This window comes from Trachypithecus francoisi, unplaced genomic scaffold, assembly GCF_009764315.1.
Source record: "Trachypithecus francoisi isolate TF-2019V2 unplaced genomic scaffold, Tfra_2.0 Lachesis_group8, whole genome shotgun sequence".
Classification (NCBI taxonomy): Eukaryota; Metazoa; Chordata; class Mammalia; order Primates; family Cercopithecidae; genus Trachypithecus; species Trachypithecus francoisi.
Genome location: NW_022681473.1, coordinates 20,012,013 through 20,028,476, shown reverse-complemented (window position 1 = coordinate 20,028,476; position 16,464 = coordinate 20,012,013). Strand labels below are relative to the sequence as shown.

General features: G+C 52.8%; 1 protein-coding gene across 3 annotated transcripts in view; it reads left to right on the top strand.

Annotated features, from left to right (window-relative positions):
* TSPAN18 (tetraspanin 18) overlaps positions 1–16,464 on the top strand; it is a 205,101-nt gene that overhangs the window by 174,150 nt on the left and 14,487 nt on the right. For all 3 annotated transcript variants that reach the window (XM_033207771.1, XM_033207768.1, XM_033207769.1), the window contains 2 exons: positions 5,598–5,670; positions 8,807–9,001. In XM_033207771.1, coding sequence (XP_033063662.1) covers positions 5,608–5,670; positions 8,807–9,001 — 258 coding nt within the window. In that variant the 5' untranslated portion in view covers positions 5,598–5,607. The remainder of the gene's footprint in view (positions 1–5,597; positions 5,671–8,806; positions 9,002–16,464) is intronic.

The following is a 16,464-nucleotide window of genomic DNA, read 5'->3' as shown; positions in this document are numbered from 1 at the left end:
TTCAAGCAATTCTCCTGCCTCAGCCTCCCAAGTTGCTGGGATTAAAGGTGCCTGCCACCACCCACAGCTAATTTTTGTTATTTTTAGTAGAGACAGCGTTTCACCATGTTGGCCAAGCTGGTCTCGAACTCCTGACCTCAGGTGATCTGCCTGCCTTGGCCTCCCAAAGTTCTGGGATTACAGGCGTGAGCCACCGCGCCTGGCCAGGGAAGGCATTATTTTTTATCCTGACTTTACAGAGAAGGAATTCAGTTTTGTGCAGTTCAGTAACTTGCCCCACCAGCTAAGCCTGGCAGAGCTGGGACACAATCCCCTGTTGGGTACCAAAGTACTCTTTTTACTCATCCACCCTGCTCTGAAACTGGAACCCAGGCATCCATATTCTCCACCGGCCCCTGGGCTCACATTGTCTATTTTCCTACCTGACTCACCTTTGAGGTCGTGGGAGGCTCTTCCCAGGAGACACATCTCCTTTGATTGCATTTGTCTGGGAGCCCAGCGCTCCGCAAGCTCGGACCATGAGATGTAATCTGCAGTGAATGTGGTACACAATAAATACAGGTAGTCCGTTTATGAGCTGCTGTATTTATTACACCCCTTAATTGCTAAAGAACCAGAACCAGCTGAAGCTGGATCCTACCCTGGAGAGAAGCTGTGCCTGGGTGGGCAGAGGGAGGGACGACAGAGCCTGGCCTCCTGCACAGGCGTACTCAGCCTCTCGCTGTTGTGGCTGCTCTGCCTCCAAAGGCCCGTTCATCCAAGTTAGGGCCTGATAGAGGAAATGGTCAGACTGTCAGATTCCTGCTCTGCCATTTGACACATGAAGACCTGAGGCCAGAGACAGAAAGTGATTTGCCCAAGGTCACACAGCAGTGACTTACAGAGCAGGAGCCTGGGCTCCAGACTCCTAGGCCAGTGCTCCTTGTGTCCAATTCTCTGCTTGAACATCTGCTCCTGGATCAGGTAGAGGCACAGGATCTGGAGTTGGGTGAGTGGTGGTTTTGTAGCCCAGTCCATGTATACAAGCTGTGTGATACTGGGCAGGTTACTTGACCTCTCTGAGCCTCAGTGTCCTCATCTGTAAAATGGGCATAGTACATCCTGCTTTAGGGGCTTGTGGAGAGATTAAAGGCAGTCAGTTCTGTGGAGCTGGCAGGTGACTAGCCATGAGTCAGTGTTCAATAAATGTTCTTTCCTATCCTCTTTTCCCTTTCCAAAGGGCACAGGTGTCTGAAGATGCATGGAGCTGAAATCAGCCAAGAGCTGAAAAGAGAAATGGGTCAGAATAGAAAGGCTCTGGGGTGCGAGGCATTATCCTGGGTTTCTGATCTAACAGGGAACAGCAGGCCTGTGAGTAACCTATGAAGGCAGAGTTAGGTGTGGACGTGGTAAGAGCTGTCCACCTGCTCTGTGCAGGTCCAGCGGGGAGCCCTTTACATTGGACATTTTTATAGGTGAAGAAACTGAGGTTCCAAGAGGCTACGTCACTTGCCCAAAGACGCAGAGGTAGAAAAGGTGATGGGCTGGGATTCAAACCCAGGTGTGTCTGACTTCAGAGCCCATGCTTAGGACCATGCTGGTTAGATGCAGGTTAGATGTTCCTTCTAGAAATCAGGGATGTGGTTGGCAAGTTGGCCTGGAAATGGTATCCTGGAGGACCATTCTGCAGGAAGAGAGTCTGGGCTTGGTGACGAGGGAAGAGCCAAAGGCCTCACAGTCAGGGATGGTGGTTGAGATGCTTAACAACCACTATGCACTGGCATGAACCAACCAGAAGACATGCTGGCCAGACAGCAGGACAGCGATCCCTATGGGTCCCCACTGAATCTCAGCCCTGCCCACTGCCCTCTGGGAGGGCAGGGCCTGGAGAAAGGGAAGGGATAAGTTGTCCTGGTGCCTGCCATCCCAGGCAGCTCTAGGCTTTCAGGCCTCAGGAAGCTCTGGAGAGAAGAGTGAGCAAGCAGGGCATTAGGAGGGCCCCGTCCTGGGCTGTCCTCACCCAGGAGAGGGTACAACAGAGAGAGGAGAGAGAGGACAGGAGAGCACGGCTGTGGGTTTGAATCCTTGTTGCTCCACTTTCTAGCTGTTGGAGGTAAGGGGGATACAAATGACTAGAAGCATGCCTTAACCCAGCACCAGGCTTCCTGCACACCCTGCTGAATTAACACTCCCTATGTGGAAGGGTTTTACTCAGTCTAAACCATGTGCAACCCTACTGTGTCCCAGGAGGGCACAGCCACGATTCTGCTCCTCTGGGATTCACCAGGAACACTGGCTGATGATGTTATGGTATATATTTTGGTGGGGGCAGTGGTGGATGTCAGCAGAGGCCATGGGATATTATATTAGGGGAAGGCACTGAACTTGGCTCGATGGGGACAGGAGAGGGGAACCAGGGAAGGCTTCCTGGAGGAGGTGATGCCTGTGACGAGTCTTAAAGGATGAATAGGAATTAAGTGGGACTGGCGTAGGTGGAAAGGCAATCCAAACAGAAGGGATCAGCATGAGCAGAGGCACCAAGTAAGCCTCAGGGAGATACCTCTGGGGGACTCTCCTTTGATGGTGGTGATAGGAAAGTCAGGGCAGAAATAACAAGAGGTGGCCATGGGGAGTCCTGGAGGTCCTGTGGTCTGCAGGAGGCAGCTTGGTCTCCTATAGAGGTTGGGTTCCAGCAAGAGAAGGCTGTGGTGACATGTACTTTGTGGAAATATCCTTCGGGCAGCAGGGAAGCACTGGACTGAAGGGGAGGTAGGGAGGCCAGTCCCAGCCCAGAGGCTGCAGCCATGTCTGGATGAGAGAGAAAGCCAGGAGCAGGGCTGAGGCTGGAGATGTTTCAGAGACCCCTGTCATAGAGAGGATGGTGTCCGATTTTACTTCTGAAGGCAGATGGCATGTCATGAATTCAGGCCACACTCACTGAAGTAAAGACAAATCTCCCACCCCACTATCACACACACACCATCCTTTGTCCTTCCAAGCTGGACTACCTGGGTTCCAATCTTGGCTTCACCACTCACTAACTATGACCTCAGACAAGTCACCTCGCCTCTATCTGTCTCAGTTTCCACCTCCGGAAAATAGGAATAAGAATACTAATCTCATGGGTTGTTATGAGTTAGTAAATGTTAAGTATTAGGACGGAGGCGGCACATAGTAAATGCTCAATAAATAGTATTATTTGTAGGGGTGGAGACGTGGGTGGATGACCTCAGGAAAACCCTGATTTCCCCTTCCCCCAACACAATTAAGAGAAACCCTTGGGGCGCTGTTAGAAGGACAAAGGCTTGGAGCCTGGAGTCCCTGGGTCAGGTTCACCGCATGATTTTCCCTTGCGTTCCTCAGCAGGTAACTTGGTGCCTCTGTTTCCCCCTCCTAGTAAAATAAGGAGGATGTCCCAGGTGGGCTCTCTGAGTGTCTTCCCTTCCTGGCTTTGATGCTGAGTGGCCCCACTTGTGCCTCCCCTGCTCAGCATTTTTCCAAGTTGCAATAAGGACTAGTAGAGCAACAAGGAGGAGGTGTCCCTTTAGGGAGGAAAGCCCTCTGGCCCCAGGGCCAGTGCCAAATCCAAAGCCGATGTGCCTGTCAGACCTTCCTCATGGACTCCAGGCACCTTAGCCATGTCTGCCTGGCCAAGCTCAGCTGGTGGACAGACACCTGGCACCTCGGCAGAAACAATGAAAGGAGGGATGCGAGGCACCACCCCTGAGACCAGGAACCTTTCCCATGTCCACTCCCCACCAGCTGGCTCTGTCTGTGCTCCTCTCTCCATGGATTCAAATGCACTTAAAAACAAACAAGCAAACAAAAAAACACCTGTAGCTCAGACCAAAACACAGCCTGGGGTGGTGCTGTCATCACCGATTAGGAGAGGGGTGGAGTGGCCAGGCAGGTAAGATGAGAGGCAGGCACCGCTCTGCTCCATCCGTTCCTTATGATATGAGGGTGCTGGTCTGGCTGCTGAGGAGAGTGTTGGGTTGTGGTTTGGGATGGGGAGGGGACAGAGTTGCTGAGGCCCATTATGTGCCATGGGTCTTGCTTCCTACAAGCTGTGTGGCCTTGGACAAATCCCTTAACCCTTCTGAGGGCTGGGCTGATGGAAGGATGTGTGATCATCAGAGTACATACCTCCTTGGTGGTTGCAAGGATTAACTGAGATCATATGTGCAAAGCCCTAGGCACAGTGTTGGACCCCCAAATGGTGGCTACAATTATTACTGTTTTCCCAAATTCATTTTAAATTGACAAATAATAATTATATATGTTTATGGAGTCCAATGTGATGTTTTGATACACATTTTACTATTATTAATAATAATAAGCCTCCCAGAAACCCTTTGAGTCAGACTTAGCAACCTTATTTTGTGGAGAAAGAAGATGGAGTCCAGCCATGTCCTGTGGGAGGAAGCGGGAGTTGCAGAAAGTAATCAGACACCATCTCCCCGACATCCATCCACACCCCGACACATACTGCCAGAACCCTTTGCACCGAGTCCTGTCATGGAGGTATAAACCCCCTGCTGGAAGCACCTGCAGTGCCAGCAGCTCAGGACTGGCTTGAGTTCTGGCCCTGCCCCTTACTAGCTGTGGGACATTGGACATGTCGTTTTCATTCTGAGTCTCGGTTTCCCCACCTGTCACATGGATCTCTAATCCCTGCCCTGAGTGTCTCCTCAGAGCCGTTATGAAGAAAATGTGAAAATAACGAATATGGAATGTAAACATGTCTTGTGCACCTTGAAGTCTGACTCATGGGAGCAGATGCTGTCAGCTTCCCCTGGGGGATGGGGGACGTTTGCATCTCAGTGCAGCCCCGGCTGTGCCTGGCAAGCAGCAGATGCTCAATCAATGTTGGCTGAATGGAATTGTGTTCAGTGACTTTGCTGCCACGGGTATACTTCTAGGTGAAGACAGGAAAGGCTCCCGGGGAGGTGGGATGCTGGAGGTCTCAGAGTAGAGGTAGCCAAGGCTCAGGAAGGCTTTGGCCCCAGAAGTAGGTTTTAGACCCCCAGGTAGGCTGCTCTCCTTTTCCCTGCAACACCCTGTCTCACTGGCACCAAGCAACCGCCCTGGTCTGTTCTGTGGCTGGAGGGTATGTGGGATGGTGGGAAGTTTGTCAGGCCTGGCTTCCGGTCCTGTCTATGGGACCTTGGCAAGTCCCTCCAGGCTCTGGGCCTTGGTTTTCTCATCTATGAAATGGCCAGCTCACACCTGCAGTAGAGCAACAGCGTGAAGCGGGACTGCTGGGCACTTACCACGTGTCCGACGATGTGCTAGGCATGTTACTGTGGGATTTCAGTTCATCTTCACAACCCTGCTAGGAGGAAGGTTCTGTTCTTAATCTCCGCTTTAAAGTTGGAGAGAGCAAGATCCAGAGAGGTGGAGTAATTTGCCCAAGGTCACACAGCAAATGAAAGCTGGAGCCAGGGCTGAAACCCAGGCAGGCTGGCTCCAGCATTCTCATCTCTATGATCAGCCTCCATCTTCTTCCAGCCTTTGCACGGGTGGGGCTGGCTGCAGGGACCGCCCTGGGGAGGGACTGAGGTTCTTCCTGGGTGGGGTCCCCCATTGGGAGGACTCAGGTGGCCTTGTGTTTTTAGGTGGAGCACCATGGAAGGCGATTGTTTGAGCTGCATGAAGTACCTGATGTTTGTTTTCAATTTCTTCATATTTGTAAGTATCCTGGGTCTTCCCAGGCCTCTGCTGGGTGGGCAGAACTGGCTGCTGCTTTGAAATAGTCACACTGGGCTGAGTCCCTGGGGTGAGCACAGGTGCCGGTGCTAGAGGCAGGGGTACCTGCCAGCCAGGCTTTCATGGAAGGGGGCCCCCAGCAGTGCCCATCCCACTCTGAAGAGCCCACCTTCTTAGGAGAAACATTTTACACAGGCCCTGGGGTGGGTCAGCCCCACTCAAAAAGGTGGAGGGGACCTCGGTCCGGCCACTGTCTTGGGATCTGACCCCTCGTGGGGAGTGGGAAAGGAGGGGATGGGAGTGATTACAAGGCAACAAGAGGGAGCCCCACCCAACCTTATCTCCCCGAGCAGTTGATGGACTTCAGAGCTGGAGGGGCTGAGTCCATGTAGCCACTAGATATACTCAGAAACCTCTCTGGGACTGGAAGACCTGCATTCAAATTCCACTGCTGCATCTTAGCAGCTTGTGATTTGAGACACGTTTCACCTCTCTGAGCCTCAGTATCTTCATCTCTTAATGACCTTCCTCAACAGGCTTTTTGAAAATTAAGCAAGATTAGTTTACAAAGTACCCTGGATGTGGTCAGTCCTCAATAGCTTAGCTCCATTTCCATCCAACCTACGGATTCTGTATATGAAGGGACAGAGGCCCAGACATTCAGGTGACCCACCCACCTGCTGGTGGCCCACTGAAGGCTCTGCTCAGACTCATGGCTCCTCCCAGGAGTAGAGTTGTGGCCCTGGCTTCTTGGACCCCCACAGGCTTTCCTGGTCCAGCCCTCTCAGCCTTTGATCTTAGTACAGCCAAGACCTGGGTGAATAAACCTCCACTCATGTCCTTCAGGGCAGGCTCTTGAAAGAGGGGTCCTCTTTCTGGCCAGGACTGACCATCTATCTCTCTCTCAGTGTCTATCTTTCCCTCTCTATCTCTATCTCTATATCTTTGTGTCTTTAAAAAATATATACATTTCAGCAACTCCCTTAGTTTCTGTTCCCTACCTTATCATCCTAAAAAGCCTCAAGCCTTGCAGATTTGAATTCTAGACCCAAGGTTACCCACCTTCCAAGCCGGGTGACCCTGGGCCAGCTCATCCTTCCTCCAGCCCCAGCGTTCCCACCTGAAATGGAGCTGGGCCCTCCTTGAAGTGTTTAGCATACAGTTGTTGAATCCCCAAATCTCCAGCAGCAATAAGGAGACACAGATTTTCCTGGAGGTCGTGTGGGAGACCAACGAGAGAGACACAGGCTGGGCACAGTGACTCATGCCTGTAATCCCAGCACTTTGGGAGGCAGAGGCGAGTGGATCACCTGAGGTCAGGAGTTCGAGACCAGCCTGGCCAACATGGTGAAACCCCATCTCTACTAAAAATACAAAAATTAGCCATGCGTGGTGGCAGGTACCTGTAATCCCAGCTACTTGGGAGGCTAAGGCAGAAGAATCGTTTGTACACGGGAGGCGGAGTTTGCGGTGAGCCGAGATCACACCACTGCGCTCCAGCCTAGGTGACAGAGTAAGACTCTGTCTCAGAAAAAAAAAAAAAAAAAGGAGAGAGGCACTGCACAGCAGATGGCAAAAATGGAAACCCTGTCGCTGGCCATGCCTGTTAGGTCTTTCTTTCTCTTTCCCCTGCTGAGTCCTTCAGGCGTCTCCACTGGACTGCTGCCCTAAGAGTACCTATAAACGCCCCTTGCCCAAAGCCATCAGCTCTCTTCAGCTTACAGTCCTGCTCAGCCAAGCCAAAGCCCAGCAGTTTTCCTGTCGCCCAGCTGTCAACCCTCACACAGGCCTCTTGGGCCTCCGGCCCTCCCACCACACAAAGGGATTTCAAATACTTTACAGCCTGCAAATCCCATGGTACCAAACTTTGGTTCTTCCCACAACAAGTCTGCTTCTAAAACGTATCTGTGCCCAAGAAAAATGGAATAGGCTGGGCACAGTGGCTCACTCCCGTAATCCCAACAGTTCGGGAGGCTGAGGCAGGAGGATCACTTGAGCCCAGGAGTTCGAGACCAGCCTGGGCAACATGGCAAAACTCAATCTTTACAGAAAAATACAAAAATTAACCAGGTGTGGTGGCACGTGCCTGTAGTCCCAGTGACTTGGGAGGCTGAGGTGGGAGGATGACTCGGGCCCAGGAGGTCAAGGCTGCAGTGAGCTGTGATCCCGCCACTGCACTCCAGCCTAGGTAGCAGAGCAAGACTCTGTCTCAAAACAAAAAAGTAAAGAAAAGAAAAATGGAACAGATATTTATTGAAATCTGCTAAACGCCTTCTATCCTTTCTTCCTTAGTGCTGCCTTAGGCTCTGGTGTTTGAGTCTTCTTTTGACCACAAGGAAGCTAAAAGGCTCAGATAGGTTATGACACTTGCCTAAGGTCACACAGCTAATAAGTGGCACAGCTCTCTCTCTAGACTATGCTACCTCTTTCCAAAGATAAATAAGGCACGGAGAGCCCAGGTTGATGGAGACATAAATAAGAAGGCTTTTGAGCCATAGATTTGAGAGAGGGGAGCCCACTCTCAGGTTGAAACTTCACTGAGAGTCCTGTGGGGCACAATGACCATGACTTGGTGGGTGTTTTCCCAGCCCCTAGCATGAGTGGTGCAAACACAGCATAGGGCTCACTCAGAGCATGTTCATGGACCTTTGTTTAGGGTGTTGAGGCTGGAGTCAGGGCGTCTGCGACCAGAAGGCATCTCTCACTCTGCCATGAACTTGCTGTGTGACCTTTAGCAAGTTGTTGCCCCCTCTGTGTGGAATCAGAGGGTTGGACTAGATGACCTCCTAATCCTACAGGTCTGACATTTCAGGAGAAGATAAAATTGGCAAATAGCCTGTATATGATACATTTCTCAGCAGCCTCAGGTAGGGCCTGGGTCAGAAATTGGATTTAGAGGATGCGTGTTGCCCTTAAGGTCACAGCAGCGAGAAAAATTCCAAGCAATTCAAGGTGCGGCTGGGACTCACTGGCTCTCGCTGCAGATGAATTCCTGCCTGGCTCACCTAGTGCTTGACGCCTCCGACCCTGGGGCTGGCTCAGGGGAATGGTGGGTCAGAAGTGCCTAACCTCCCTTTCTGCCTGTTTCTCCTCCCAACTCCTCCCCTGGCCCGAGCAGCTGGGCGGGGCCTGCCTGCTGGCCATCGGCATCTGGGTCATGGTGGACCCCACCGGCTTCCGGGAGATCGTGGCTGCCAATCCTCTGCTCCTCACGGGCGCCTACATCCTCCTGGCCATGGGGGGCCTGCTCTTTCTGCTCGGCTTCCTGGGCTGCTGCGGAGCCGTCCGTGAGAACAAGTGTCTGCTGCTATTTGTGAGTACCCCAGCCCCCACCTCACCCATGGGTACTCTGAGGGGTGTCGGGGATCGGCTGCAGACTCCCAGGCCCTGCCTGGCTTCCATTCAGACCAGTGCTTCCCAAACTGGGGGCGGGCTGTCAAAGAAGGGATCGTGGAGATGAGCACATCTGACTGCACTCATGCGGTCGTCAATAGTCCTGAAACCCTGAGATGCTCAGCGACTTGCCCAGAGTCCCATGGAGTTGGCGGCAGAGCAGATGAAACAGACGCGAGGCTAGGACCCTTGTAGTGCTTCAGACTGCCTCTTCCCATGCCTTTGGGACCTGTTTTTTTCCCTGGGGCAGCCCTTCCTCTTTCCCACTTCACTTGGTTGCTTTCCTGCAGACAAGCCAGGGCCCTTGGCTTAACACACACCTAGTCTGTATCCACATGCCAGGAAACTCAGAATGAGGTTTGTGCCACATAGGCCCACCTCCAGGGGTGGGATGGTCCCCAGCCTTTTCCATTTGCCTTGGTGGCCCCAGCTTCCAGAGTCTGCTTTTTTGCCGGGCCCACGCCTGCAGTAGGTGAGCTGGCCCAGGTGGAGGGAGCCTTGCGTCCAGGTCTGAACAACCAGGTATCTCCAAGGCGTGGTCAACTGAGAGCACTGACATTGACCTTCATGTTTTTCCACTTGCTTGCTATTAAAAACTCTAATATATAATTCCTTAGTAACATCGCTAAGATGGCTAGTGGATGAGGCCTTCCCCTTGTAGATATCCAACTCTGAAGTAGGTATGATATGGCCTCTGAAGGTTTCTTAGTCATCAAGTAAATAGCCCTTGAACTCCTGTCATGCGCATGTAGTTCACTGGGTGCTGAAGATGCGTTGGGGACCAGGAGCGATGGTCCCTTCCCTCACAGACAGGCACAGGGGAGGCAGCTGAGCTGTGAGGATGAGCTGGGCAGTGGGCAGGCCTGGTTTGAGTGTACTTCCCTGCTCCCTCCCCTAAGGGTGCGGCTCCTGTCTAGTTCCCCGACCTCCTACAGAGCAGCCTCCCAGAGATCAGCCGAGTCTTCTTGTTGAATGATGGGCTGGCCAGCTCAGCTATAGATCACAGCCAAACCAGACAGGCAGTGCGTCTCTAGTTCTCTAGTCTCCTGGATTCCCATGGGCGGTGGTGCTTGGAATCTCCACCTGCTTTCCTATGCTCGGTGGGTGGGTCGTCTCTCCTTTAAGAAGTCCTGGACTTGGAGAACTTCTGGGCTGAGCCCAGTCCTGCTACAGGGTAAGTTAAAAACAGCCCTGTTTAGAGAAGTGTGGATGTGGCTGGGTCAACTTGTGGATGCTCCTCGTGTGAAAATTCGTGGGCAGAGTTAAATGACAGGGAGACCTGGGCTGGTTGGCTGGAGGGCTCCCTTGCAAAATTCTGTGGATAAGCCAGCACCAGCAGTGCTGGGAGGAGAAACCTAGCACCATACCTCCTCCCCAGATGAGAGCACACTGCACGGCCCCATTCATGTCCCGGTGAGATGCCCCCCATCCAAGGGAAGTGAAGTCAGCTGCTAAATGAGTGACAGGGAGCCTTGGGCCCATGTGTCCTGCAACAGCGCCAACACTACAGACTTCATTTGAAGCGAAACAAAGAAAAGCTGTGAGCGCCCCCTGGTGGACAGTTCTCTACTGCTTGTCACGGTGCTTGCAGAGCTCTTGGCTGGGGAGCCCGAGTAGACTTTAAAAGGAGCTGGGATATGGGTCCCAGGACACACCCAGCCTCCCTTTCCCCCTCCTCACCTCGGCCCCCAGGGGCTCATTCATTGTTAATGGGCTCGGCTCTGAAGCCAAGACAGGAAGCCAGGCTGGTGTTCTTGGCTGGGACCAGGCTGGGGCAGCTCCAGTCTCCTCCAGTAAGTGGCTGCCTGCAAACCTGCCAGCCACCCAAGGACGTCCTCCCTTCCATGCTATGGGAGACAGGACTGAGACCCAGGGATAGGAAATGTGTCCACGATCCTCCCGAGAGAGCTGATCCTGGCTGCCAGGCTGGGGGCCCTTCGACAAGGCCTGATGGCAGACCCTTCCCCTCCCGACCCCGTCTCTCCCTTTGTCCCCCTTCCTTCTGCCTATCTCTGTGTAGCTCCCTTTCTTTCCTCTCTGCCTCTGCCCTTTCCATCTCTGTCCTTTCTTTTTTTTTTTTGACAGGGTCTCAGTCTGTGGCCCAAGCTGGTGTGCAGCGGTGTGATCTCGGCTCACTGCAGCCTCAACCTCCTAGCCTCAAGTGATCCTCCCACCTCAGCCACCTGAGTAGCTGGGACCACAGGCACATACCGCCACACCTAGCTAATTTTTGTATCTTTTTGTAGAGACAAGGCTTTGCCATGTTGCTCAGGCTGGTTTTGAACTCCTGGGCTCAAGAGATCTACCGCTCGGCCTCCCAAAGGGCTGGGATTCCAGGCGGGCACCAACACACTTGGCCTTGTCCTTCTCTTGATCTCTGTTTTTATTCCTAGGCCCTTTCCTTGTCCCTGTCCTGATCTCTCCCTTCCCCGTTTCCCTGTCTCTCTCTCCACTTCCTCTGCTTGCCCTCCCCTCTCTAAGGCCCCACCCACACAAGCCTGGGGTCACAGTGTGGGTCAGAGGCAGAGGACGCTTGGATCAAGGTCTTCTGGCTCCCAGACCAGGGCCGTCCACAGGCTCCTAACCTGGAATGGACTCCAAAATTTACCTAAAATTATGTGCAAAATGTTATGGCAGAGCCTGTTTATGTGTGTTGTATATACGTGGATTGTGTGCATACTCATGTGTATTTGCATGTGTGTTGTATGTGCATGTATGTTGTGTTCTGTTGTGTGTGCTTATGTTTACATGTGTGCATTTCTTTGTGCATGGGTGTTGTGTGTGCATGGGTGTTAGTCATGCATGGGTGTTACATGTGCGTGGGTGTCGTGCGTGCATGGGTGCACGTATGTATGCATGTGGACATGTGCCTGTGTGTGCACATGTGTGCTGTTTGTCCATGTGTGTTGCCTGCATGGGGGTTGGGGGGTTCTGTGAGTATTTCCAGAGAAAGGCACCAAAATTTCTGGAAGGTTTTCAAAAAGGTTTATGCCCTAAAAAATAAAAAAACCCACTTCTCCCTTCCTGGCTGAACCTGGACCTAACTGTGTGGTGGTTCCAACGGAAGAGGGCATGGAGCCTCACCCCCAGCAGCTTCTGGGATCCTTCTAGAAGCCTTTCACTGCCTTCCCAGCCTGTTGGAAAGGAGAAAAGGCTTGTCTTGAGAGGGGCCAAAAGAGTGACTTTAGTCAGTCCAGGAAACCTGGCTCAAAGGCTCGCAAAGCAAGGAAGCCTTGAGATGGGGCTGAGGGTCCCCTTCCCTCTGCTCTGAAACTGAAGTCCCACAGGACCTGGGGCCAATCAGTCTAATGACCAGACCACCCTGTAATCAATTTATCTATCTAAAGATCCATTTTTCAAATACTTGCATTGATCAGTATGATAGCACTCACATGCAATAGGACAATTTCAGCCTCCTATTGAAAATTTGTGGCATCCCTTTTTCCCATTTGCTTACCTTTGAGTATTTCAAGGATTTTTTAAGCCAACTTATTTAAAAATTCTAATTTTAAAAGTATTTTATAATGAAGGCAAGCTCAACTGGAAAAAAGAACAGCAAAAAGAGATGAGTATATTCAAAAAAGATAAATGAGCTGAATTGTACATGCGGTATGTAAATTTGGTAAATATTTATTAGACAGGGGAACTGTGAGCAGACATTGCCTATAAGCAGATGGGTTAGAAAAGCCTGGAAATATTCCCAACTAGGCAACATAGCAGTTTCCTCCCCTTTGCTAATTTTTCCATCCTAGGGAAAGTGATGCAAATTAGAGGATCAGGAATGGCTGACAATTGTGTCCTTAGGCAAATGGGATGCAAACCCTGGGAAAGGCCTTGATGAGGGGAAGTCCCAAGAATGTCTGGGTCCAGGGGAATTCCCCAAAGGACTTTAACACTGGTAAACTGTCTTCAGCAGGATGACATTTTCATGCTGGAGAAGGGCGAGTTGGCAGAAGTGACATTGTGACTGCCGTGGGCACCGCGGCCTTGCACTTTGATTCACACTCCCACATACTCAAGTCACGCCCAGGCCCCGTGCCTGGGAAGGCCCACTTCCTCCAGTCCACGGCTTCCCAGGTTTATTTTTATATCTCATCTCCTGATGCTTCAGCTCAGTGGAAACTCCATGAAGATGGGGACTGAGTCTGCCTTGTATGCATTTATTTGCCAATACCTAGCACAGTGCCTGGCACGGAGCAGGTGCTCAATAAACAGCCCTGGAGCCAAGGAACAGAGAGGAGGTGGTATCAGAGGTTTGGCTAAGTGCATAGACTTTGGAGTCAGAAAAGCCCGGGCTCTAACTCCTGCTCTGCCGTTTCCTGGCTGTATGACCTGGGGCTGCTCACTTAACCACTCTGAACCTTAGATTCCTCCTATATAAAATGAGGATAATCACACTTCCTTCCCAGCAGTAGTGTTGCATTCATGAACCAGTGGGAAATGCATGTTTTGCTTGGCTCTGTTTGTGGGATGCCTAAGCACTCTATAAATGGGAAACTAGAAGCATTGGTGCTGAGCCTCAGGAGGCTTTGCAGGCTGTGTGGAAACCGTAAGACCTCGAGGCTCCCGCGGCTTCCAGGGTAACATGGTGATGAGAGGCTGTGTTCCGCAATCAGAGGTCTTGGGGTGAAGTCCCAGAGGTACTACCCACCAGCTATGCCAGCTTGGGCCAAGTACTGCTCCTCTCAGCCACAATCCCCTGTCAGTAAAATGGGGGTGTTGCCGGTAACAGCATCTGTCTCAATAGATGAGAGGGCTTGATGAGATGATCCACGTAAGATCCACAGTGTCTGGGTAGCAAGGACTCAGCAGGTAGCTATTGCTGTTTTTCCAGAGCCGCCCACACCAGCACTTGTCTTCGGGAAGGGTGTGCTTCCTCTGGGCTCTAAGTAACCATCTGAGCAGCTCTCATGTCATGCCAGTCTTGCGAGAAGCACTGCACCTGCATTACCTCGTGGAAGCCATGCGCAGTCATCCTGGACGGCACACACACATCCCAGAGTGACGGGCACGCAGAGTGCATGAGGCTTGCGATCTGCTTCATCCATTATTGATCACTGTCCAGGCGGAGGCTGGTGGATGGAAACCATTTCCGAGGCTGCTCCTTGCCAGCCTGGGGATCTGCCAGTAGCTCCAGTGAGAGGACAGAGGGCAGGGAGGGGCTCCTCATAGAGGCCCCGTGGAATGGAAGTGGATGGCCATCCATCACCAGTCAAATGGAAGTGCCAGGATCCCTGCCAGCGGCCTCCGTCACTGTCACAGGGGAGGTGAGGCTGCAGAGGCAGAAAACACATCACTCAGCGGCCACTGAACCCAGAGCCCCCCATCCTCCTGGAAATGAGAATCGTCGGAGTGGCAGAATGGACCATGGACATTGTGACCTGGGGCACGGGAGGCTCCCCCCGCCCTGCCCTCATCACACTCTGCTCTGATTGGGGAACTGTGCTCCCTGACCTCAGCTGGAGGTCAGCCCCCTCTTCAGGGAGCACAGGAGCATCTGGCCTGGTGTCCCTCATCCGGATGTGCCAGGCAGGCCACCCAGCAGACCCTGCTGACCTGTGGAGGCAGACTCCTGGGCTCAGAAGAGACAGTGACAGAGCAATGCCCGAGCCACACCCTGCATCAGGGAGCAGACGCAGCCTGGCTCTCTGAAAAGGCAGTGGGGCCAGGAGGGAAGCATTCTCTCTGCAAAGCTCCGAAGAGCTCTGCACCTGTGGAGTAGTCATTTCCCTTCTCCAGCTGCGGCTTCCTCAACTTCGAAAAGGGGGAAACTACACAGAAAAGAGACCGTGAGAACAACGTCCGGTGCCCTGCAGTCCCCTGTGACAGCAGAAGCCTATGTCGGAGCAGCTGGAGCCCAGTGAGACCTCAGGGGTTCAGGCGCCCACGGTGCATCTGAGGGCTGAAGCAGACTTGTGGTGGTGGCTGGGGACAGAGGCCAGCCAGCAAAATGCAGGAGTGAGGAGTGACACATCCCCGCCGCAGGCTGGCTGCTCTGCTGAAGCAAGGGGCCCTCCTTAGGTTTGGACATTTAAAACAACTAAAACCCGCCTGCCAGGCCTCAGAGATGTTTTATGTCCATGCGCTGAATGGACAGATTCTACAGCCCTCCCGAGGCTCTCACTAAGGTGGTCCCCGGCCCATGCAGTTTGGAGAAGCCTCAGGTCCTCTAGAAGTCAGCCGCTGTGGGTACTGGAGTCAGGGAGGGAATTGGACTGGGGTCTCCCTGGGGTGGGGATAAAGTGACAGAAATCTTCCTCTGACCACAAGAGGCACATTCCAGGAGAGAGACGCCTAAAGGTATTGTGAGCAGCCCACAGAGCATCTGCGAGGAGGCCAGTGCATCACCAGGAACCGGGCCTAGGAGGTCACAGAGGAGCCTGCTCGTGGCCCACATTCGCTGCCCCTCTGCACATGAGAGCCCAGTGCCAAGCTCAGCTTGGGCTCATTTCCAATAGAGGAAACGCTTTCAGATTCCTCGTGATTCCCAACAGGGAACCCCCGGAAGTGGGTCTCCACATCCCCATTTTTCTGGCAAGAAAACTGAGGCTCGAAGGGGTTTGTTTGAGTGATTGTCCCATGACACACGAGGACAGACAAGGCGGGCCCTGAGGTGTCCTGACTTGAAGCCCAATACCCTTTGCCTCCTTCCAGCCTGGCCCATCAGGGGCAGGCAGGCAGTCCTGATGACTGGGACCCCAGAGAGCAGGTCTGGCCGCTGCCTAGGTGCCTGGGAGGGCATGGAAGAACCAGTCTCTGTGTGTGCCAGGGATAAAGTCCTCTGCTGGTGGTTTCCAAGTAGGGTGACAGTGGACTTTGTCAAGGGCACCAGCTATGCTGAGTAATGAAGGCAAAGCCAGTTTCTTCTGTTGACAGCTCTCAGCCCAAAGGAACCCACACAATGACCAGGGCGGGTGATGTGGCAGATCACAGGGCCTTCGTTGAAGGCGAGTGCTTCACCCTGGGCTCATTCATCCATCTAAGAGTCCTGCGTCAGCACCTGTGCTGACCCAGACATCCGAGCAGGCAGCGCACTGAGTGACAGCCCCTGTGCTAATGCTGTGCGGGTACCTCTACTGGGCACTGTGGTGTGGGGGAGCCCAGGAGAGGGGCTGAGGCTTCACCTGATCTGGAGAAATGCAGAACTGGTAGGCAACCAAGGGCAGTGCCTTCCTGGCAGAGGTAACACAGCCTCATTTGAGGTCCCCGAAATGAGAGGCACTGTGGTTCATTCAGGGAACATCACATTCAGTGAGTGCAGCAGAAGCCTGTGTTAGATAGCCAACTCCTGGCCCCTGGTTGTTGAGATTTGGTAGTCATACCACCTTCCCTCCAATCTTATTCCTTGGATTTTGGCTGAAGGTTAATGTGACCTCCCCCCTT